General features: G+C 42.1%; 1 protein-coding gene across 1 annotated transcript in view; it reads right to left on the minus strand.

Moving 5' to 3' along the window:
• Positions 1–145: 145 nt before the first annotated feature.
• C2H3orf52 (chromosome 2 C3orf52 homolog) overlaps positions 146–26,277 on the minus strand; it is a 32,440-nt gene continuing 6,308 nt past the window's right edge. Inside the window, exons 3-6 of the mRNA XM_048454357.3 lie at positions 13,194–13,321; positions 6,172–6,242; positions 2,655–2,836; positions 146–1,544 (exon numbers count right to left, since the gene is read on the minus strand). Coding sequence (XP_048310314.3) covers positions 1,540–1,544; positions 2,655–2,836; positions 6,172–6,242; positions 13,194–13,321 — 386 coding nt within the window. The 3' untranslated portion in view covers positions 146–1,539. The remainder of the gene's footprint in view (positions 1,545–2,654; positions 2,837–6,171; positions 6,243–13,193; positions 13,322–26,277) is intronic.

A 26,277-nucleotide genomic window follows, 5' to 3' on the forward strand; every position in this document is an offset into this window, starting at 1 on the left:
AATTGGGCTTCGTTCTATTCACACAGAAGAGAAAGCTGCCTCCGACACACAATCACTTCTACCCACATTTTCTGCAAGGCAAAGCCCACCTAACATATAGTCTTAAGAGAGGAAGGCCTAAGAGGCAGATACTAAAACAACACAGTTGCAAAAAAAAGATAATAATTTATTGTCAATGTTTCTAAGGCATTATATATTAAAATTCCTCATTACTTTCCAAAAAGTACAGGCACAGAGAAGTTCACATTTGACATAAAAAAATAAAGGGGAAGAAGAAAAATTCACCTGTTTTAGTAGTTTAAGGAACTATACTGAAAATGAAACAATAAATTACTATGTAGAAATTATTATTACTATAACATATAGTAGATAAATAAGAAAGTAAATTCACATTGTTCAGAACCCTACACTTGATGTAGATTCATACATAGCTGCCTGCATTCATGGCTAATCCATCTGAGGTATCAGGCTTGGGAATTTCTCACTCTACAATGAAACTCTCTACCCCAGAATTTCCAGGAAGACAATTTCCCCCAATAAAACAAATATACTATTTCCTCATGACAGGCATTCTCTATCTGCAGGTGACTGATACAGTCACTAACTTCCTCGTGGCCTGCCAAAGGACAGGCATGCCTCTTTTGACAGTTTCAAAAGGACAGAGAGTCGCTGCTTAGCAGCCATCTGCAGTAAGACACACAAGTAACAAGTCATGAAACTGTGTCCTACAGAAAGGCTGGTGATGCCAGTCAATGCAAAGCCAGTATGCGGTATCAGTAGCAGAAATTAAGCAGTCCTAATGATCCAGCAATGATAGGAATAAAAACCTGAATGGGTGGCAACCTTAAAAGATGGTAGCATGTTCAAAACTCACAGACTTATGTTTTCAAAAAAAAAAAAGATACTGAGGCATCTCAGGAACAACGAAGAGATGAGAAACAAGATGCATCGAACTTATTTCTGTAAGTAACACACAGTGATGTGATTGAGCTCAGTTGTCCATACACCCAGGTATAGGTGGTGGAGGTAGATGAAGAGTTATGGTCCTCAGGTCTTGGAAGTAACTTCCTGCTCCTCCCTTCCTTTGCTTAGAGGTCTATCAAATATAATTGTGAGTGGAAAGAGGGCTTGAATGAACCATTGTCTCGGTTCCCCATCCCCTGACTACTTGCTGTCACCTTGCCCCATGAACACAGGTTAAGAGCCAGGTACTCTGCTTGTACTACAGGAAAAGCATCCATGCTCGAGCAGAGGCAGCCAGTGCTTCAAAGGCAGCAGAAATCTTGGGTTGTGGATCTTCGGTTCACCCCAGACCTCATCTAGCTCCTGAATCCAGCTGGGACAGCTCTCACGAAGTCATCAAATGGAGCCAGGCTCCCTGTCTGTGCAGCATGAGTGGGAGGACTGTCTGTCTCCTCCTGCTGGTCACTACAAGATGGACTGTCTCTTCCTGCCGGTCCCTTCAAGACATGTTTTTGAATTTTCTTCCTCCTGAAACTGCAGAGCATTGCTTTCTGACACAGACCAACCTCCACCACTTCATTCTAGAAAGAAAACAAAGACAATCCAAAGTTACCGCCCTGCCTAGTTTCCACTGTCAGCTTGACCTGAACTAGAATCACCTAGGAAAATAATCTCAATGAGGGGTTGCCCTTGGCTTGTGGGCCTGTCTGAAGGTGGGGGTGCTGTGTTGATTGCCTTAATTAATGTGAGAGGACTCTGTCTGAAAGGGGGCAGCACCACTCTGCAGTCTGGAGCTCTGGATGGGGTGAGAGTAGAGAAAGCAATTGAGCATTGAGCGTCAGTGCATTCCTTTCTTGACTGTGGTTATGATAGTAATGAGAAACCTGAAGTTCCTGCTGCCCCGAGTTCGCTTCAGTCACAAACTGGAACCTCAAATCAGGTTTTATTCCAGCAACAGAAGTGAAACTAGGCCAGTCGCTAATTTTCAGAAACCAAAATTATCTTCAACATTTATTGAAACATGTGGCTTTCTGGAGCATATAATAGTAGATCAAGTTGGAATGACCATTAATTGTGAATAGAGAAACTTTACTCCCTGTGTGCATGCACAAATACACTCGTGCGTTTAGGTAGGATGCATGCCCACCGGACACTCTTCAAAAGGCAAATAGCATTTCCCTTTTTGGATGCTAATTTATTTGCAAAATAATTTATATTTTTATTTGCAAACTAAGTGGATATTCATTTATTTTGGTAGGCTTGATGACAAATATGTGATCGTCTTTTGGACAGTCAAGGCATTTTGACATTTGGCCCTTCTTTGTACCCCAACTGTGGCAATAGCTAACATATGAGCACCTCAGACCACCTTCAGCGTGCCAGGAGAAACGCACAAGGGACATGGCGGCTTAGGTGGAGGTCCTCACATTGGCCCTGGTGGGCACTACGGGGAGAGTTTGCTGTTCTGTGTGGGGTGTCTAGTCCCCAAGGCCTACTTTTCCCTACACTGCTTTCTCACTATTCTGTCTGCTTGCAGGCTGGAAACTCTGGAGAAAGAGACGGGCTTGTGGAAGAGTGAGCAGAATAACGGTTTGGCACAAGGCAAGGCAGCAATACAGCCAAGCCAGGTCATCTGCCCCAGTCCACTGGCTTAGCATTCCAGGTCCTAATTCTTTGCTTTCTCTACTTACCATAGAGCCAGAGAGATTCTGGGTCCAGCCCGAGACCCGCACAGCTAGCCAGATTCTTGTCGTGGAAATTCTGCCGCACAATGCCAAGCACCAGTTCTTTACTCATCATGAACTCCATGAAGCCATCATCTTCGGCTGGAACTCCGAACTGCAAGTGGTAGGTAACCGTGGCGTTTTCAACGCTGGAGGCCAAATCATTGAAACAGACAGACAGACATTACAGTGACTAACTCGAATTACAGTGAGGCTCAGAAGCCACTCTCAGCATTAACACTTCTTTCGCTCCACATCTTCCTGTAAGCAGCTTCCGAGGGTGCACTAGCCTGAGAGAATGCACTGCCCTTGACCCCGCAACCACAGGCCCTCACACAACCACCACCAACTGCTCACACTGTAGGGGTCCACCTTTGGAAGGGAAGGATACAGTCCAGCTATATAAAGAAAGACTGAGAGTTGGCGCAGCGCCCACCTACATCAGCCTTTCATCCTGGAGGGGTCAACAGGAAGCTCTCCTCCTCCTCTATGCTCATCTCCTTGTTCTCAGTGCTGCCACTACATGTATGCATCAGAGCTAGTCAGTTTAATGAGTTTTTTAAAAGTGTTTGTTTATTTATTCTTTCGTAAGTTCTCACACACACATGCACGCGCACACACACTTTGATCACACCCTCTCCCAGGTTTAACCAGTTAACCTATAAACATGATTATGGTCTGAGTCATGACTTATTACCCTGAGCGAGCTCCAGACCTCGTGATCCCCCCCCCCCAAAAATATTGCCCTGTGCTCCAGCAGTGAGTCCTACTTCCTGCGTTTGGGGGTAATGCTCCCCTATATCCACTTCCAGAGCCCCCTAAGACATGATGACAAACTATTAATCTTTTATTAATGAAACCTAAGGAATTTCCAACCCCAAGGAGGCCCTAACCTTTTCATCTTTTAGCACACATTTTCCCAATTTTTTATAGTGAAAAATAATTATAGGTCTATCCTTAATTAGTAGCATAAGCTGCCTTATAAAGGCTACCTCACAGTTATTTTAGTTATATGGTTATGATGACCCAGATTAGGCTCAGCAATAAAAAAACAAATCAATAAGCAGTCACATTAGACAGATTCTTCTAGGCAAAGTATTACAGAGGCTTCCGTCTCTGGAGTTAATTGGGCCACTACCCTGCTAAGGACAGGCAAAGAGCTCCCTCTTGAGGCCAGACGTCACATAGGCTCCTGTCTATACATTTTATAATGCAGGGTCTGATAACTCAATTTGCAAACGTTCCCCAATAGCAAAGAAGTGTGCCAAGTTCTGTGAACCAAATAAATAATGAAGTTTAGACTCTAACAACGCCCAGGTACCAGGATGCCACTAAAGGCAGTCTTAAAATCCCATTTTCTGTCTCCAGTCCATTTACCCAAGTTTGAGAGTGACCTGAATATAATCTCGTAGCAATGTGATTTATCACCACGGAGGATGGACAGGCAGGCAGGCAGTTCCGTACGCGCACTGCTAAGGACATGGGCTAGTTGATGAAAATGACCTGAGGTAGACTTTCAGAAGATCAAACTGGAAGCAAAGGGAGAGCATCAAGCTGCCCGACCCAGTCTGAGAACTCCATCCCTGTGACCCCTGTCTCCACAACCCCAACCGCCCCCACCCCACCCCCGGCTGATTTGTAAAAAGCAGAAATTTGAGAGCTGCTTTTCTGTGGGCTTTACCACAGCAGTCCACCACTGGAGTGGGTCTAGTGACTGATACAGCAAGCAGTATTTTCAGGTTCCTGTTGGGCCAGCCTAGTCTGAGGGAAAGAACTCTCTGTAGATGTGAATACGCGTACAAGGGATGGGAGATGTCTTTTCAAGGGCAAGGGCAGTGACCTTGAAAGTTGGATCAAGCCAAGTGTGTGAGGTCCAACTTTGCAATTCTCCCTTTCCTACATGCATTTGTGTGCCCGTGACTTATGATTGAAGGCAATATGGTCAGAATTGGGCAGTGGGTGCCTATAGAGACTTATGAAGAAGAATGAGGACAGCCTTGGACTTCAGATACTTTCTCGTCCTCCCACATCAGGTCACCACTGGTGTTAGACGCTTCCCACAGGTCTATGAGCTTGAGTGGGAGAATCGCAATAGAGACACTGACTTTGATGACGACCTCTCAGTGACACCCGAGGAACAAATGACAAGGCTTTGTCACATAAATCTTGTCTAAAATACTTGCAGTAATCTCTATGATATAAAACTATAATTAATTAACTGACTTTTTACACACACACACACACACACACACTTTGGTCTATATTTCCAAACTATTAAAAATTTTATGGAATAAAAAACTGTATACATATATACATGCATATATACATGGGCATATATATATATGCATACTGTGTATAGTAAAAATGTACACAGAAAAAAATCAAGGCAAACTGTTAGGGTTGTTAATTCTGAAGAAGTGAGTGTAATTAGTCATTGGTGGCAGCACTAAAGAAAGGAGGCAGAAGATGGACTTGACTGACAGGTGTGTCTCTATATGCTTAACATTAAATGAGGAGGATAGAATCCTAGGTCTCTTTCGTGGCACATAGATCGTGTCTCTTCCAGTATACCACCCTCTGAGATTTATGTCTGTTTCTGACCTACATTCATGTCTATGCCTGTCATTTCCATTTTTGCTGCGTTGTGAGGTTCCAGCCGAGCTAAGGGGTTTCCAGTACCTAGTCCAGCACAACACTGTGATTCTATTGTTGACCCCTTCCCTGCACCAAGACTCTTGGAAATCACCGTGGGTGGGTAAACAGTGACGGGTTGGGCAGGTGGATGGGTGTTCTTCTGAGCAAGAGGCAAAGCTCTGTGTTCTAACTGTGTGGAGGCCCGAAAATGTGAGCCTGCTTTCTGTTGACCAAAGGTCAGAAGGTGGGAGCTTTACCGGAGTTCCTTAAAGGTTATTGTGCTTCTCCTTCAAACAAAGGTCCCACCTAGTTATTGAACAGAGAGTTCTGCTCTCTCAAGGTTATTGTCAACAGGTGTGGCTAATTGCCAGACCTTGTGCTCCAGGAAAAGAGAAGTGGTTTGTTCCTACCTCAAACAAGAGTCTAAGGATCCAACTAAGTTCCAGTTCCCTTTATGGAGATAACTTTGGATTCCACCCAGGGAGTGGTTTGCCTCCAGAAATATTTTGGTCTAGGGTGTAAGCATGACTTGTTTTGTTCTAGCAAAATAACATTTAACTATGAATGTAGCCTGTGACTTTCAAGTGGTATGTTCATTCCCTTGTATCATGTTAATGCAGTCTTTTGTCTTACTCCTACCTTTTGGGGTCAGGGGTATTTTAAGCAGTTGGAAATTAAATGTGGGCAAAACAGGCAAAATTTCAATACTCATTGGAGTTCCCTCCTAATCCTATATGTTTCTCCATTTTATTATTTTCATTTAAGTCTTCATATTCTTTACTATATTTCTAATCCCCATGCCTTTACCCTGGGAGGAGGTATTTTTGTTGTGGCTGGTCCCCGACATTACCTGAAGTCCACGATGTCAGCAGAGGTGAAATAGCGTCTCAGCGACGGTGACTGTGTATACACGTCCGTGAGCTAAACACACAGCAAGAAAAAACACACAAGTCACTGGTGATCATCTCACAAGTCAGCTACAGAAGCAAAGGACTTCCGGACAAAGGGGAATTCACTCTGGGTAGGCATTCACTTGTCTAGGAGCTCTAGACTAAGAGTAAGACAGTGGAAGCTGACCACAGATCAAAGCTCAAGCTAAAACTCAATGAGTTCAGTGTTCAAAATAGAGTCTCATTGAGAGTCAAGTACATGCCTATAATCCCAGCATTCAGAAAGCTGAGGAAGCCAGACTGCCCAGGAGCTCAAGGTAAGCCTGGTCTCCTTAGTGAGTTCTGGGTCAGCCAAGCTGCACAAGACTCTGTCAAAAAATAAATAAATAAAAAGTAAAAATGGGCTTATTGATAAGGTCCAAGTAACTCACTGGGAATTGTCTACATCACTTAGGAGCTGAGATGACACTTGGTATCCTCAGTGGTACTATGGTCAGTGATCCTCAAGCAGAAGCTCACAGAGGCACCACAAACTGCTCAGGAAGTGAGGGAAGAAAAGGGGAGGGATCAGTTCAGCATATGCCACTCAGCACCAGGGACATCACTGGTCATGGACTTCTTTTTTTCTTCTGCATAACTTCATTGGTAGGAGAAAGCTCTATCCTGAGTGTCAGGTCCAGCACTGCCCCAGGCAAGGGAACAAAATGATGAAGTTTCAAAGATATGGAGGCTTTGCAGTAAATATTGCATGCATCCTAAAAATGATAACGCCCATGTTTTCAACACCTGCGCCTCAGGCCTTCACATTTGGCTGTGCAGTAGCTCCATAGTCTATGGTTGTTTTATTATTATTTTATTGTTATTTTCTAGTAAACCAATTCATGGGTTGAAATTACCAAAAGTCGGAAATATACAAACGAGGGGGTAAGGGTAGGTAGAGGATGCAAAACCAAAATGAGGCCCATGAGATTGGGCAAATGAATCTGGAAGAGAGAGGGGATGGGGAGGCCAATAGAATACATTGTGATGGGAAGGAGGAAGGGAATTCTAAGGACAGACCAATACTGCAAAGATGGTGGCCGGGAGACAGGGGAGAGGAGCTAGTGAAAAAACGGACAAAACTGTAAGCATATGAAAATACCACTTTTTTTACTTTGTATTCTAATTAAAAATGGTTGAAATGCACTTGATACATCTAACATACTCAATATCAAGCCTAGCCTAGTCTACTTTAAAGACGCCCAAAACACTTTCTTTTGTTGGCCTACAACTGGACAGACCCATCTAACACAAAGCCCATTTTATAATAAGGTGCTCTACTCGTACAAATTGTCTAAGTATTGTCATTAAACCCGAAACCAGAAAGGCTGTATATGTGTGATTTCACACCACCAAAAGTCTGGAAACCATAAATTAAGAATTAGGCATTCTTTCTTCCTTCTGTGGCACCGACCAACACCCTGACATTGATATACATCCTTTCTTCACCTATGCTTAGAAATCACTACTTCTCATAGAATCATAACAACATTTTATTTATGCTCAGACATGTTCTCAACAGCTTGATCAAGCTGGTCTCAGGTTGCTGACTCAGTATCTTCCTGCCTCACATTCCCACATAGCTGAGACCAGAGATGTGTCCCATTGTGAGCAAATTAAGACTTACTTTTTTTTTTGCTGAAAATTACATTGAGATTCATGTCTAAGAAACACATCGGTGAAGGCCCTTCAGTCTCCCACAGAGATTACATTACATCATTACCCCCAGCTCATCCGTTTCCCCACTGATGACCATGTGACTTCCTTCCATGTTGTCTTTACCATAAACTATGCTGACGTAATCATCCCCAGACATTTCTGTGCACCGCTTTGTTCATGTGAGAATCTCCCCGAGGCACATGGCAAGAAGTGGAACTACTGGTCCAAAAGCAGCTGCATCTTCAGCTCAGCTCATTCCTGCGGAGTGTTCTCCATTTTTCTCTCCTCCGTGCACTCATTCCTATTGCACTCCCCTTACTCTTACTCAACTTAAAATCTTCCCACCTTTGGGGATGTAGGACCATGTGTCACACTGTGTATCCTGCCTGTCCTACTATAGGGGGAGTACCTTTCTAGATGTTTAACTTTCTCAGACCTCTTACCTCTGAATCATCTGTCATTTCCTTTTCTTAGCTTTTCCCTATCTATTTGGAGTGGTTGGTTTTATTTCCAGACAGTAGTTATTGGCATTATGTGACATCATTGTGTTTCTGACCTTGAAAAATTATTTTTGCTTTCCTGTGCATTTTGTCTGCATTTGTCTGTATGGGTACTGCACAGGTACATGGTGCTCATGGAGGCAGGAGAAGGCATCAGATTCCCTGGGCTAGAATTACAGATGTTATGAGCTGACATGTGAATACTGGGAACCAAACCTGTGTTCTCTGCAAGAGCAAAACGTGCTCTTCACCACTGTGGCATCTCTCCAGGCTGATTTTCTAAGCATTGATTAGTTCTCCCATCAAGGTTCAGAGATACAAATCCTAGCTCCTTTGTACTAGAGAACACATGGCAGATGAAATTTACAATGTTCCTTCTGCATTAACATTGGAAAATTAAAATCTTGTTCCCCAATGCACTAGTTCTAGGGTAAGTCAGCAGGGGGCTGGGATCTGGTACCACTTTCAGCATGAGCACAGCTCTGGAATTAAAGTCACAGCTACATCAAAAGGAAGACCGGACCCACTCCTGCTTAGCCTGCAGCCTCCACCCGAACACTATTCTGGGCTTCTCACTTCACCAGTGGTGAGCTTGTGGTAGGCTAAACATCTTCAGGTATACCAGGAAGGCCTGGTGAGCCATGAATTGACCCAGTAATAAGCACTGTAACATACAACACCCAGTAGAACCTTCTTCTTTCCTCCCTAATCTCAAGGAGGTTGCACAACCAAGCACTCCCACCTAACTCAGTGCAAATTCAGTGGTACTCAGGATTTGTACAGTTCTAATCTCAGAAATGGAACCTTTAAAAGAACTCCACCTGAGAGGAATTTTGTCACTCCCTTTCTACAGGTTAAGAACCAGTATTCCAAGAGGTTACAAACTTGCCAGTTTCTTCATACACAGCTTGTAGATTCTGAGGGCCAAATTCACTTTTATATGTGACAGACATGAAGCCAGGGTGAGGGATGTGTCTTTCACTGAAGTATCAGGAAAGGAAAGAACATAACATGATAAGAGCTTCGGGGGCCAAAGAAGTCACCTCAGTTCTTGAGCTCCAGTATGAAGAAGGTGGATGATGAACGAGGGGAAATTCAGGTTCTAGAAGGCAACGTTCACTGCTCAGTATGAAGGGAAGGTGATGGTAGATGGAGGATGTTTTCTCAAGCACTAAAAATACTGGTAATAAATAGTAACCAGATGCCTCTCTTCTTGTAGACTATGCCTATCATTCCTCATAAAAACTTAGGAGTGTATGTTTTGTGTGTGTGTATGTGTGTGTGTGTGCGTGCGCACCTGCCTGTATGAAGGCCAGAAGTCTTCTTTCTCTGTTGCTCTCCATTTTGCCTTTTGAGCTAGTGTCCCTCCCTGAATCCAGAACTCATCAAACAATTAGACTAGGTGGCCAACAAGCTCTAGGGGTCTTCCAGCCTCCCATTCCTGACTCATTCACCCCAACAATAGGATTATAGATTCAGGCATCCATGCCTGGCTGCTTTATATGGGTTTGGGGGATCCAAATTCAGGTCCCCTTGTTTCCACAGCCACCTCCCCAACACCCACTATTATTTCCAACCTGCTCTTTCCCTACATTCCTTCCGAAATCCACCCTAGGATCTAGCACTCTGAACATAGCAGATGCTCAGCAAAATGTCAAAGCTAAAATTGTAAATTAAAAGTTGTAATGTATGGCTGGTGCACAGTTAGTGCACACTCTAAGAGTCTCATTGCTAGGCAATGTCCGCCTGACAGCTGTAATAGCAATGTTTATGGTGTACAATAGCCTCTAAAAACTGTTTTTGTTCCTACATTCCCTCCTCCCTGTCTTCTGCAGGGTTCTCCTGGTTCCATCTAATGTTTGACTCTGCTGCCATCAGTTGCTGGATGACATCCCTCTGATGACAACTGAGCAGTCTATGAGCATAGCCAAAGGGGTTGAAGACACCGCAAGAACACGGCTCACGGGACTCATAGAGGCTCACAGAGGCTGAAGTGACAAACACAAACCCTGTATGAGTTTGACCTGTGCTTTCTGCATATATCTTATGGTTGCATAGCTTGGTGTTCTTGTGGGACTCCCAGCAGTGGGACTAGGGGTGTCTCTGACTCTTTCACCTGTGCTGGGGACCCTTTTCCTCCTACTGGGTTGCCTTATCCAGTCTTGATACGAGGGTTTGTGCCTAATCTTATAGTACCTTGTTAGGCCATGTTCTGTGGATACCCTTGAGAGGCCTGGTTTTTTGTTTGTTTGTTTGTTTGTTTGTTTGTTTTTTAGGGAAACAGGGGATCTGAGAAAAGGGAATGTTGAGAGAGAAACTGGCAGGAGTGGAGGGAGGAAAAACTGCAGTTGGGATGTAATGTAAGAGAGAAGAACAAAAGTTTTAAGAAGTGTTTTTGTTTGGATGTTTTTATTTCTTCAGAGTGTGTTTGGTTGCTTGGTTGGCTTGGTTTGGTTTTGGAAACAGGATTTCACTCCAGGCTAGGCTGGCCTGAAACTTTACTGTGGAGGCCAAGTTGCAATCTTCCTGTCTCAGGCTCCTAAGGGCTGGAATTAGAGCCATTAGCTGTCCCATGTACCTACTCAAAAGTAAAACACTTAACAGTCTGCTGAACATCAAGTGTGCTATCCTTGGCTGGAATGACAAGTATCAGAGAACTGTATGGACAAGAAGGCTCCCGGAGCAAGGAATGATGTGATGAGACCCGAATCTCAGAATGGCAACAACCGAGGGTGGCTCTGGTACACTGCTTTTGTCACACTTTCCCTGGAGTGGCGCCCAACCAAAGGATGAGAACTGTCAAATACAAATTATCAGAGGGTAGTTTGAGAGGTAGCTCAGTGGTTAGAGCCACTCACTGCTCTTGTAGAGAACCTAGCTTCCCAGCACCCAGAGCAGGTGACTCACAACCCATCTCTCTCCAGGTCTGGTGTATGACATCCTCTGGCCTCCATGGACACTGGCATGCATGTGATGCATATAAACTCACAAAGGCACACATGCATTCTCATAAATAAAATATTTTAAATAATTAAAAAATGCAGGAAGTCTTTGCCATTGTTATTACCCTCCTATACAAGCTAAGACATCAAACCAAGGTCACCAAAGCTGGATTTCTACGCTACCAGGCTGAAACTAGGATGTATGTCCAACTGTCTGGGAAATCAGGATTAAAGTGACATCCAGATAGGCCAGTTTCAACTTGCTTGAAAATGACGTTCCCTCAAGGCTTTATTTTTTCTTGTAAAAGCCAGTAACCTGAACCAACCTATGCTTAACAAGCCAGTTATTTTCTGCCATTCTATCTCTCTGTCTCCACTTTCCAAGGGTGTCCCCTTGGATGACCTAACCTCTCTCGACTCATGACTCCCTTCTTCAAGCCCTTCTAGTTCTATAAGACCAAACTCCTTTGCTCAGACCAGAGGATTTATTCCTTTATGGATTAAGGTGTTTCACATGTCTTGGAGAGGAATAAAGCCAATCAAGCTTTGCATGGTACATTCCTGTAGCTAGCACTGGAGAGCTTAAAACAGGAACCTGGCAACCAAGAGGAGTGTGAGCTACATAGGAGACTCTGCCTCAGAATATTCCTGGGTCTGGCATGAACTCCAATCTTTGGTAGCCAAGACTGACCCACAAAATTTTCAATCTGTCTGCAGAGCTTCCATCTTGCAGAAGACTCTTCTACATTTCCCATCCCACAGATCATGTACCCAACCTTCCAACCAGGAGGCTGGAGGTACCCAGCTTCTTTATCCCTTCTTTACCACTTTCCAGTCACTCAGGTCCTCTGAGGAAAGATGCCTTAAATCTGAACTCTTTCTTACCGCCCTCAAGGCTGCCCCAATTGAAACTGCCTTCATTTCTCAGATGCACACTACTGCACTGTCTCAAAACTAGTCTCTTCAAGTATTGTCCAGAACCACACAGGAGGAAGAAAATGAAAATCTAGCCTTGTCAGTCTACAACTAAAATCTTTACATAGTCTGCCCAAAGGTGGGGAGATCCCATGACCTACCCCCTATTTTCCTGTCTAGGTTAACCCCTATGTATCCTCAATACAGCATACTCAAGCCCAGATACCACTGCACAGATCCTTGAAATAGATACATATCCTGTTCTTCCATCTTCCTGTCCTTTACAAGGAAAATGTATATATATATATATATATATATATATATATATATATATATATATATCCTGTATGTATATATGTGTATATATGCACACACATATATGTGTGTATATATATATATATATATATATATACTGTAACATCTTTGCCCTTATTTTATAACTATCCTGAGTATCAGCTCCTTCATCTGCTTCCACCCCCAACTCCTCATAGTTTAGATGTACCTCCTTTGTAGATGAAGAACACTGTGTGAAAAACTGGGGAGATGACTCATTCATAAAGTATTTGTTGCTTAAGCAAGAGGATCTGAGTCCAATCTCCAGAACTCACATAAAACATCAGGCATAGTAGCACCCACCAGTAATCATAGTGCTGGGGAGGCAGGGACAGCAGGATCCCTGGGACACACTGGTCAGTCACCCTAGCCAAATTGGGTGTTCTCTGGTTCCCAGGGAGAAATTCTATCTCAAAAAATATTGAGAGCAATTAAAGAAAAGACCTAACATCAACCTCTGGTGGCTTTGCCACACAGAAGACCCATTGGCGAGCATTTTTTTCTGCTGCTCACTCTAGAGCTTTGCCAACTGCTCTAACAGAACTCATAATGCAATGTTAAGACCTCCATAGACAACACATAAGGCATAATCACCCTTTCCGTGAGCAAGTGAGGCAAGTCCTCTTCATTAGCACACTCCTCCGGAATCTTGAGCATGATGAAGAATGTTTTGTTTGACGATAATTCAGGTATTTCATTCTCATCTTCATCGATGTAAGTTACTAAAGAGATTCAGGAGATAAAACTGAGGTGAGAACATGCATAAAATAATGAATTGAATAAAGACAGATGTGATGGGGGTACACCTGTAATCCCAGAACACAGAGGCAGGGGAACCATTTCAAGTTCCAGGCCAGCTTGATCTACGAAGCCAGCTCCCATGACGTCATGGTGAGACTGGATCTCAAAATATACAAAGCCAAAAAAGACATTCATTCTATAACTAAACATAACAATCTGTACTGATGGACGCTGAAGCCCAGACACAGTAAGTACAAGCAGAAATTCTTTCTTTGAGCAGCAAAACAGAATAAAAGAGAGTCACTTGTGTTCATTGTGATAAACGTTTTGTTGGTTTTAGAGCAAAGGGGTCTCTGACACCATTGAATATAGACCAGAAGAAGGACCAGGAGGAAAGAAGTGGAAAAACATAAAGTTGTTTGCAATACTGGACCTGAAGGCTAGCGGGGCAACCAGGTGTCGGGACAAGGACTAGAAGACAGCATGGACCCATTCAGGGAGTGATCACAAGCAGCTTCAGACAATCACCTTCCATTTTAGTGCTGTCAAAGACCATGAAGATACAGTGGCATCTCGGACAAGCATGTAGGTAAAACTAGAAAATGGGGGTACAAGTCTATGTCTCCAAGCATTTTAAGAGTCAGGGCCTGGGCATGAAGTCATCACTCCAACCACAGAATGGGGATGTTGATATACTCTATTTGCAGAAGGGAAGCCAAACTTCCCTTGGAGCCCCAGGGCCTTCAGAGCCACTCCTAGGACAATGAGCTCTGTGTGGCTTGTGTTCTAATGACTGGTGCTAATTGATTTTTAAACAGTTAAAGCTGGAGGAATGAAGGAATGCCACCCAAGGAGCCAGGAGCCAGAAGCTGGCACTGGCCTGCTTATTACAGCTCTCCTGGCTCCGGTCCAGCCTCACGGACTTGCTCCACACAGGGGGGCCACCTCATCTGGCCTGTGAAAGGCGTGGGCAGCTGAGGAGCTAGGTGCACTCAGATGTCCCCCAGAAATCCTGTACAGCATACATAACTGACTCTGCCTCTTTTACTAGCCTTTGAAAGACCATGCTGGAAAGGATTCAATGTTCATGACAAAAATGCAGATAAAATGCAGGGTTGTTCTGTCTCAAAAAATCCAGGAGAGCAATTGAAGATGACACCCAATGTCAAACGGTAGCTTCCACATGGGCATGCACACACACAAATGACAAGTACGTATTCAACAGTCTTCCCCAGCTGTTAACTCTGTGAACTACAATAATGACCAGTGTAGCAAAATATGCCCACGGATGCAATAGATGCAAGGGTGTTATGGGAGTAGCCAACTGCTCTCTGATTCGATTTTAGTCCAGTCCACTAGAGAAAGCTTGTGCCTGGTATTCTAACATCTGTTCAGGAGCCCAGAACTGGGGAACTCCTAGGCCACAGGAATAAATATACTACTATTACTCTGCTAAATGGCCATAGTCACAGCAAACTGCCTCTAAATTCCTATCTCTGCATCCATAGATTAGTGATGCTCCCAGACCTCATCAGAGAAGTTTTTAGTGCAAATGGGTGATGGTGAACACAGAAATTCAGACCTGATCACAGTGTAGAGAATGTGTCTCAGTGTTCAGCCATGACTGGAGCATCTACATCTATCTCTCAACTCGCCACCGAAGCTCAGGGACGATTGTTGGAGAAGGATCAAAAAGTTTGTAAGAACATGGAATCAGGACAATAGGAATGAAGCAGTGTTGTCTCGACCTGACAGGACGGTTGCAGCCATGAAGTCACGGCAGCTGTGGTAGTCTGCACGAGGCCCACACGAGATCAAGCTGGTCAGCATTAACATGGAGGAAGCTGGGCTCAGAGCCTCCTCCCTCTAGGGGCTATTGGCAGTTAAAAACTTCTAGGGAAGGGAGAGACAGATTTTAAATTTCTTTTTAACTGTTTATTGATTCTTTGTGGATTTGACATCATGCACCCCAATCCCATTCATCTCCTTGTCTCCTAGTATCTACCCTCTGCCCTTGTAACCTCCCCCCAAAAGATAAAATAAGATCTAAAAGAAAGAAAATCTCATCTTGGAAGCTGTAGTGTGTCTCAGTGAGTCACACAGTATACCCTTTAGATCATATATCTTTTTACTTGTGAGTGTTCATTGCAATGAGTCATTGGTCTGGTTTGAGGCCTTTGTCAGTACTGGGCCCTCAGTGGGACTCCTCTTGGATATCCTGTTTTTGCCCTGTATCACGGAGATCCTGAAGCTTTGTATCTGCAGGACCACCCTTTTACGTACTCCTGCAGTTTTTAGGTGGGGTGGATGTTGGGGTGGGCCAACTCATAGCACTGGTTCTGGGCCTAGGTGGTAGCTGGCTTGATCAACCTGCCAGCTCTCCCTTATTCTCACCACCAGGATAAGCTTTCTGGCACTGCCTGGGTAGCTCTCCCAATGTTGCAAGCAACAAGGGATGGGGCCACTTCTCCTGCTCAGGCCCTCAGGGCCAGCTCACCTATACCCACAGCACCAGGGCCAGCTCTGCTATGCTGCCAGGGTGAGGTACAAGGCTCACTGTCCTGAGTGCTGAAACTTGTGAGGGATAGGATCAGCTCTTCCACTAGGAGAAAGAGTATTTTAAGGTGTAGCCCAAAGTAAGTCAAGCATGCTTCAGGAGACGGTACCACTCCTAGGAGTATATGATCTGCACAAATTAGACGTGGTAGAGCATTTAGAAAAACAAATAAACAGCAAAAAAGGACATGGAGTTGGAAAGGGTAGGGAGACAGCGGAGGATCTAGGAGGAGTTAGAAGGAAGGAGGGTGAATATGATCAAAATACGTTGTATGAAATTGATAGAAATATTAAAATTGGAAAAAAAACTACCATTAACACCTGACAGAAACTGTTCACTGACCCACCCAAAAAGGGAATGTCTTTTCTGACTTCAGACATCAGTAATCATAGATTAGCTTTGCTTATTTTGAACTTTAAATAAACAGAACCATTCTAGAAAAGAAAACAAAGAAGCCCAGCATGGTGGTATGTATTTCTAATTTCAGTTCCAGGAGGGGACAGGCAGAGCTGCAGGGATCATTGGCCACCCAGCCTAACATATTTATTGAGCATGAGACCAAGGTGAAAGACCGGCTGAAAAATAAAATGGAGGGCCCCTGAGGAATAATAGTCAAAGCTAACCCCTGGTTACACACACACCTAACCCCTGGTTTACACACACACACACACACACACACACACACACACACACACACGCACATGAAATAAGAATTCTGATAATGGCCAGTCAACAGTGGCACACAACTTTAATCCCAGCACTCAGGAGGCAGGGAGATCTCCGTGGTTCAAGGCCAGTCTGGTCTACATAATGAGTTCCAGGACAGCCAAGGATACACAGAGAAATCCTGTCTTGAAAAATAAAAAAAAAATAATAATAATTCTGACACTTATCCCCATGGAGACAGTACTGTGAGTAATTAGGAGCAAGAATGGTCCATAATTTTTAATTCATAATTATTAGCAAAGCTGTCCTGAGATTACCAGCCTTGGAAAGGCCTGCTCAGGATGACTTCTGGCTAGCATCTGGAGCTTGGATTTGAAAAAGATTCCCATCAATCCCTGACTCATAAGGGTGACCACTGTGTCTCATCTACTTGTATAAACAACATGTCCAACATCTCCTTTTTCTTTGAGAGTCTGTAAATTTGGTATACTCAAGACAGAAGCTATGTAACCAACACCCAATGAAAGCCTTGGCACTAAGTATCTAGTGGGCATCCAGAATGGATTTTGCATGGGTCTAGTCACAACTTACTGCTGTAAAACTTGAGTCCCAAGTACCCCAACTGGGAAAGAACGCTAAAACCTGATCCTAAACCCCTGTGGATTCTGTTATAATAAGAACAGAATTATTATTAATTCTGTTAATACAATAATTATTATTATTATAAATGTGCCTTTATTTAGTGGGTAGTCATAATTTTAAAAATGCCATGAATACTCACTTTGGGTAATTTCACACACACAGAGGGTTAGCCCTGAAGTCTTATTTGTTGTCAATCATTGAATATTTTTTGTCTGATTCTAAAATGTATGCCATCTTATCTCCCCCCAAAAAATGAAAACTACAAAAAATTGTAAATCAACCTAAAAATCCCAAAGTACTCCTCATATTATCTGTTATGGTTTAGACTTAAAAACCCTCCCAAGGGCTCCTGAGTGAGTGATGCTGCAGTAGATGTCTGGGAGCTCTCTACCCACCACACAGTCATCTCTCAGTGATCCAGAAAGGAACAGGGATGCTGCAAGATGTGTTAGAAATTCCAATAACTAAATGTTATACTCAAGATGCCACAAAGACACAGCAAGTTCGAAATGAACTCTCTAGTACCGACTCTGATGACATGCACTCAGCTTGTAACATAAAACGAATTCAATCTCAACAGAGACATGGCTTTTCATTGTGTTCATTAAAATAAAAATAATAACAGACTTGGCCAGTCAGAATAGCTTTTATACAACTAATGAAAGTTGATCCAAGCAATGCTTTCCACAGCGATGAAATGAAAAGGCTTTCCCAGTATGTAGGAGGAACATGATGTAGATCTTCAGCTGGACTGTAAGACATGAAGCTGGAGAGGGAGCTACTAAATGCTTGGTGACACCAGGAGGTGAACAGAGCGCTGTCAGGAGCCTCTGTAGAAGAAGCTAGAGGATGTGCTTGTACCAGAACTCACACTTCAGATCAATTGGGACCAGATGAGCCTGGAGGCATCAAGGCTACTGTGTACAATACTGGGAAACTTATTTCATCTGACAGTGGAGGAAAGAAGGAAGGAGGGAGGGAAAGAGGGACAGAGGACAGAACTGGTTTAGAGTTGGACAGACTTAGGTTTTCTTGCCAGACTAGCTACTTACTAGTCATGTGATCTCGAGGAGCTCACCTAAATCTCTAAAGCTAACCCTTCAACAGAAATATTAACACCAGTGTTACAAGTGAAGGTGCAGATGAAGAGGAATGCAAATAAATTATACAGCACAAAACCATAGTGTCAGGGACTGTCGCTGTTAGGGAATGATTGGAAAGATTTGGTTACTACCTAGGGAAAGGAGAGAAGAAACCAAAATGGTTCTATGGTATCAAACCTGTCCAAGAAGAACAGCTACTCTAGTAATCATTAAATAAAAGAGCCTACTACAATTTTATAGGTCCTACCTCACATCATTACCATGAGCTCAATGTTATTTGTTCATCTTAAAAGGCTTAAAGAAAATGTGTAATTTTTTCAGGACAATGGGTTAATATGTATTAGGACCAAGATACATTAGTAAATTCAGATTTCATTTTTATTTTACCAATGTAAAAAAATTAAAAAATAAAAAGTCCAGATGATTAGAGAATTTGTCTAAAGCTACATAATCAGATGTTAGCAAAGCAAGAGTATTTGGTCTTCCCAGTCACCTTGAAGCTAAAAAAAGTGACAAAGGAGGAGCTATGCTGTGCTCTGACTGTGTGTGTTCTCCCAGACTCAAATGCTGAAATCAGTTACTAGTGTAACTGATCAGCATGAATGGGATTACTGTTCTTTTTTTCTCAAGTCCCATAGACCTGCCTAGTCCCTTTAACCAAAGGCTATAAGGTGTCAGCTACCAATCAGAAAATGATCACTACTAGTTAATGTATCTTCTGACACTTTGAACTTTGACCTCTGAAACTCTGGAATTATAAGCAATCAATTTCTATTGTTTAAGGCGATTGGGCTTATGGCATGTTGTTACAGTAAGCCAAGAGTACTGAGGGAGAATGCAAATGTATAAAATCTCTAAAACTCAGCAGCCTGAGAAGGTGTGCAACAAAATTCTCTCCCAAAGGACAGGCTGCTGCCCATTCTATCAGTGAGCTTTCCAAGCGAGGAAAATTAAGACTATGAAAGGTGAGAGAGTTAATGAAAAGCCTCATGGACTCACAGTGCAGATGCCGAAAGCAAAAGTAACAAAAATAACCCAGCTCCAAAGTGGACTAGCAATTATTTGATTGTGAAGTCTGACCTTTATCCTCCTTTGGTCCTATTTATAGCTGTTATCTCTATCAGTTGCGTTGTACTCTCTGAATCTCTAGAACGCCATGACTATGTACATACATGCATACACACACACACACACACACACACACACACACACACACACACACATGCACTAAAGAATGGTATACCTTGGTATGATAAAACTGTGGACAATAGGCACAACAGGTCTAGAAGTATTCAGAGAGCAGGACCCAAAGGCAGACCCACAAGTCTATAATCTCAGTTCCTCAGAAGGCTGAGACAAGAGGATCATGGATCTGGGCAACTTGGTAAGACCCTGTCTCAGGAAAAAAAAAAAAAAAAAAGGTAACAAGCTGGCTTTAATCCTAACACTTAGGAGGCAGAGGCAGCAGATCTCAGCTTGAACCCAACCTGGTCTATACAGTGAGTTCCAGACCAGCAAGAGCTACAGATCTTGTATTAGAGAAAGAAAAAGACAGAGACAGAGACAGTGACAGGGACAGGGACAGAGACAAACACACGGAGAACTAAGGGCTTGAGGATGTAGCTCTGTGCTGTAACATTTACCTAATGTATATGACTCTACATTCTCTAGTACATATGTGTATGTATGAACGTGTATACATAGTCATGGAGTTCTATAGATTCAGGGAGTACAACGTAACTGATAGAGATGGCAGCTACAAATAGGACCAAAGGAGGATAAAGGTCAGACTTCACAATCAAGTAATTGAAAGTCACCAGGGTATGCTAAAACTGTGGACAATAGGCACAGTAGGTCTGGAAATATTCAGAGAGCAGGACCCAAAGGCAGACCCACCTCTAAATTCTCCAACAAAAGAAGAGAGAGAAAACAATACTTCCACGACAGGGCAACTCCCATGAAGGAGAGATGAGGCTACTTTACTTAGAAGACCCTTTGGATGCGTAAGGATATTTTGTAGGAAAGAGAAGTAAGAATTGAGTATCGGGATGGTGGAAAATCTCCATAGATTCGGTGGGAAGACTGAAAAGCAAAAAGGTGAAGTAATTTTAAGAAAGTGGGTCTAGGGAATAGCAATTAAGTTTCTGCCCTGAGGGACCTTTGTAGGTGACAGCTGCCAAGGATTTCCCCATGAGTCACCCAAACCAGGAAGTATCTCCCTGTGAAAACACTGTGTCAGGTTCACGGGACACCAAAAAAAATGAAAGTCTCACCTTCTGCTGAAGAATTCAGTAATCCACTCAATACTGCATCACCTAAAAAGTCTCTGATTCAAATGTGCCACAGCATTCCTTTCGAGGAAAGGCCCTACAAACTAAGACCGTCGTCAGCTCTAATGCTGGGGGAGGTCATGTGTGGGTCATTCAGCGTGTTCTAACTTGGCATCACATTTAAGCATGCACCTGTTTGTCACAAGGTGTTCCACAGTGTGGTGTTACTCTTTTCTAACCAGGGTACCTGAGCGAAAGGAAGCCCTTGAAGGTGCCTGAGTAGTCCCCCAAATCATCCACAAAGGAAATGACTCAGAGGGAAAGAGGAAGATGTTCCCCATATCTCCCATGTAGCATGATGGTTTGAATGAGAATGGCCCCCATAGGCTTGTATATTTGCATGCTTAGCACCCATGTGATGAACTATTTGGAAGGCATAGGAGCTGTGGCTTTTTAGAGTGGGCATGACTTTGTGGGGGGAAATGTGCCAGTGGGGGTGGGATTTGAGTTTTCAAAAGCTCCTGCCAAGCCCAGTCTCTCTCCTTCTCTCTCCCCACTCCTCCTCCCCCCCCCCCCCGTCATTCTCCTTCTCTGCCAGCAGATCAAGATTAGCTCTCAACTACTCCACCAACAACATGCCAGCCTGCATGCTGCCATGGTGATAATAGACTAAATTTTGAAACTATAAGCTTCTCTTCCAAGAGTTGCCTTGTTCATGGCATCTCTTCACAGCAATAGAATAGAACTTAAGACACACCCTTGACCCTTCACACCAAAGATTTTATAATTCTTCAGGGAGAAAAAGTTGTCTGATATGGAATTCCCCTCTGTATGTTGTGAATACTATTGGTTAATAAAGAACCTGCTTTGAGCCTATAGCAGTGCAGGGCAAAACAGAGCTAGGTGGGGAAAACTAAACTGAATGCTGGGAGAAAGAAGGCAGAGTCAGAGAGAAGTCAGAGGGCCTTCGCATGTAGCCCCACAGGAGACAAACGTCGGAACTTTACCTGGTAAGCCACAGCCACGTGATGATACACAGATTAATAGAGATGGGATAAATTAACTTGTAAGAGCTAGTCAATAAGAAGTTAGAGCTAATAGGTCAAGCAGTGATTTAATTAATATAATTTCTGTGTAGTTATTTTGGAAGTCTAAGCAGCCGAAACAAACAAGCTGTCTTCCTTCTACAAATTGGTGTGCCAACATGGTTGACTATATCTACGTTAAACCTGAGAAAACTTAAAAAAAAATTATAGACACAAAAAAGAGTTAAGCACGGCTTAAAGCATGGTTCCTTTAAGAGAGATTTTCCTGATTCAGTGGTAGCAGCAAAAAAAGACACGTGGTTTTGAAATGACAGCTTCCTGGGCTGTGCTGCCAGAGCAAGCTCTGGCTCTTTCAGGAGGCCAAGCATTTAAGTGAGGTTTGTGAACAAAATGCTACAACTTGCTTAATGGCAATAAAGACTGGCTGTGTGCCTAGAAACGGGGCTGCGAGCATGGCTCTCAGAGGCAGTGAACAGCTCCACCATGCTGGACTGGGCAGAACAAGCAGACTAGGCCTTGTTTGCCCTAGCAATGCTGCTGCTTAGGTTTTTAAGAAACACTTAGCATTTTAAGAAGCTGGACTGGTCAGAAAAGGATTATAGATACACAATAAGGACAAATTCAGACATAAAAGACCACGAAATGATATACGGTGTGTTTTAAAAATGTATGTAGGCTTAGGACAGAGAAGAAAAAGAGTATAGAGAGTTATAAAAGGAAGTAAGTGGCTTATAAAAAAACAAAACAAAGTGTTTAAAGAAACAGAATACAGACAGTCACAGATTAAAAGAGTAAAGATAATAAAATAAATATTAAAAAGTAATAGAGTAAAAACAAATAAGTCACGTAAAGATGAAAATTACACAGTCTGGATTATGTATATTATTGTGGTTTTTTAATTTTTTTGACTGTGAAGGAGTTAAGTACAGAGAGACATTGTATGGGCTGCTAAGCTAAACTAACCTCTATATTTTAAAGATATCTTGATTCCAAAATTTGGGTCTAAGGATTTGTTGCTTCGAAAAAGAGTTTCCTCTTTTGTTTTCACAGAAGATGAAAACCTGTGGAATCTTTCCAGTCTAACGTGGTTTGATGGGCCAAGATACCCCCAAAGGTCACCATGAACACCCCCAAAAAATACTTTGCCCAACAAAATCAGGAAGTAATTTGAAGAGAACTGTGCCCAAATTCCCAAATATTGCTTATAAATGTTTGTTTACATTTAAGGGGGGAGAACTAAAGAGCCTTGAGATTTGGAGTACCAAAGATTTGAGAGAAGAAAGACTCGGGAAGGGACTGGGCAATATGGATCCTGAGGAACCTTTTGGTCTCACTAAATCTTGACCCCTGGTACTCCCAACACCACTCTCTCCCCTATTTCCCAAACACTACCTTCAATTCTGCAAATGTGTGTGTGTGACTCATACCAGTGGGCTTGGCAGTTGGGCAATGGCTGATGACTGCCAGCTGTAGTCCCAGAACTACTAGCAGAGCAGCTCTGGGTGTGGCTAGCACGATCACTTAGGGAAGCCTGCTGTCTCACTCCTTTCTAATCTATTGTGGTCTACACTAACCCCACTCAGATTTAGCCCTGAATTTTTAGTGACTCAGCAAAATAGTATCAAAATGATCTAAAAACCTTCAAGAAAGGCTACTGTCCTGAAAATTGTTCTCAGATTATTTCAAAGTACAAATCAGAGATAAGAAAATATAACAAAGTATTAATGATATGTGTTAATGTCTTCATTAGGATTACTATTGCTGTGATGAAACACCATACCTAAAGCAAGAAAAATGTTTTTGGGTTTGTTTGTTTGTTTTGTTTTTTAGGCTTATGCCTTCATAACACTGTTCATCATTGAAGGAAGTCAAGTCAGGAACTCAGGCAGAGCAGGAACATGGAGAGAGGAGCAGAGGCCACGGAGGAGTGCTGCTTACTGACTTGTTCCTCATGGCTAGCTCAGTCTGCTTTCTTCTGGGCCCTCTCCCATCAATTTCTAACTAAGAAAATGCCCTACAGGCTTGCGTACAGCCTGATCTTATGGAGGCATTTTCTCAATTGAGGCTCACTCCTCTCCAGTGATTCCAGCTTGTGTCAAGGTGACATAAATGTAGCTGGTATACTAATTGAACATGCAATATTTTCTAATTCAAAGTCCTTGAAGTAGTTTCCATTTTTTTAGTCTATCATGATTCTCCCTGCAAGTCTTAGAGTCCAATAGGCAAGAGTCTATGTAAAATAAGTACTTCCCAGAGAGGGGGAAAAAAGGTATTTAGTAGGTTTCTTTATAACTTTAACGTATGTTAAAATGCAAATTTACAACCAAATTAAAGTTTACACTACAATATTAAATAGTTACTTTGGAATTTTATGGTATGGCTTTTCACATCTCCCAAAAAATCTTCCAAGGGAAACTGAATAACTCTCTGCAGATAGCCTTTTGTGGTTGATCAGGTGAGTTCTAAAGAATAGATAGACATCCAGTCTTGTGTTTCAAGTCCTGAATATTAAACCATCTGCTTTAGAACCAGATCTCTGGTTGCTACCAGGCAAATCACGGGAGGAGACTGTGACTCAGCTTTGGTTTCAGCATCCACCTGTGGCAGCTGATGTGAAGACAGCTGATCACAACAGAGTCATTGTCCTCAGCATGGTGGAGCAAGTGCAGCACACCTCAGAGATGCTCCCACCTTAAAGCAAGCTCACAGCCTCAAGGATGTCCCCATCCCACCTAAACAATGTCAACTGAGTAGACAGGGTGCTTATCTGAGAAACTCAAAGGTTGTGAACATCTTCCAGGAAAAAACAGGCAAATTGGCTTTCTGAAAAAAAGTGTCCAAGATTCCCTCTGGAGATACTCAAAGCTCCCTTTCCTTGTGACATTCTGGGACCAGGTTTGCTACTGAGAACCAGACTCAGACTTCTTGGAGGTAGCACATTAGAAGAACCCCAGCTGTGGATGAGCACCCCTTCTCTCGACCACTGCCATGTACTAGTAAAACAATTTTGCCCCCTCCCCCTATTTTGATGTAAAAATTATCTACCTCATGTAATTTAATATCTTTATGAATATTAAAACTTTTATAAATTCAGGGAATAATTTTTAAAATAGTAACAACCTAAAAGACTTTAAAATGCTGTAGAAGACTATATATACTATAATCACTATATAGAAGACTATACATACTCTAATCACTATATAGAAGACTATAAATACTGTGATCACTATATATAAGATTGTATGTTCTGTAATCACTATATAGAAGACTATATGTACTAAAATCACTGTATAGAGGACTATACACATACAATATATATAATGCCATCATTGTATAGAAGACTGTACTACTGTAATCACTGTAGAGAACTATATGTACTATAATCATTGTATAGAAGACTATATATACTGTAATCAGTGTATAGAGAACTATATACACTATAATCGTATATCGAAAACTATATATACTATAATCCTATACAGAAAACTATATATACTATAATCCTATATAGAAAACTATATGTACTATAATCACTGTATAGAAGACTATATGTACTGTAATCACTGTATAGAGGACTATATTACTAATCTACTGTATAGAAGACTATATGTACTATAATCACTGTATAGAAAAGTAAATATACTGTAGTCACTGTATAGAAGACTATATGTACTATACATTCTGTTCACAAACATTTTAATAATTTGTAAAAATTATCTTAATATAACATTAAAATCGTAAAGATGGGCTATAATATAAAATCTGATCTCAGGTTAAAAACGCAAATAAGAAAAAGAGAAGAAGAACATGTGGAATAATAATAGGAAGGGGATGACTAAAACTGTGTCGCTTTTAATTCATAGCACAAAGCCATAAAGTGAGATCTGATTCATAAAGTATATAGTTAGTGTCCCGAAAATATTTGTTTCATAGACAAATTCAACACAAATATAATAGTTATTTCTAAAATAAGTTAAAACAGTGACAGCTTATTCAATAAATAATTTTGACCCTTTAACACATTCCCTCATATTGTGGTAACCCCTATCCATAAAATTATTTTGTTGTTACTTCACAACTGTAATTTTGCTACTGTTATGAATCATAATGTAAATATCTGATACACAGGATATCTTATATGCAACCCCCAAAGGAGCCACAACCCACAGGTTGAGAACCACTGGCTTATTCATACATACCTCAGTAAAGATGTTTTTTAATTCTCTCAAATATATTATTAATTATTTATCATGTGAATACAAAATATTCAAAATGATTTCATTGAACAAATTATAAGAAAATTAAAACAATCAGGTATTAAAAGGTAATAAAATGTAGATTAGTGTTCAAGTTCAAATTTTAAACAGTAGAAAGATGGCTGAGGGTTAAAAGTGCTAAAGGCTCTTCTGAGGACTCATGTTCAGTTCTCAGCACCCACACAGGGCAGCTCACGACTTGTCTCTACAGTTACAAATGCTGCAGCGTCCTCTTCTGGACTACACGGAACCTGAACTCATGTGCACATACCTACATCACACACACACACACACACACCTAGATGCAAGATTTTAAAATAATAAAAATTAATATCAGAACGACCTCAAGAACCAGTGAGAAAATTTTAAAGAAAAGAATTGTCTTCATACTTCCTCA

Source organism: Myodes glareolus, chromosome 2 (assembly GCF_982192425.1).
Source record: "Myodes glareolus chromosome 2, mMyoGla1.1, whole genome shotgun sequence".
Lineage (NCBI taxonomy): Eukaryota > Metazoa > Chordata > Mammalia > Rodentia > Cricetidae > Myodes > Myodes glareolus.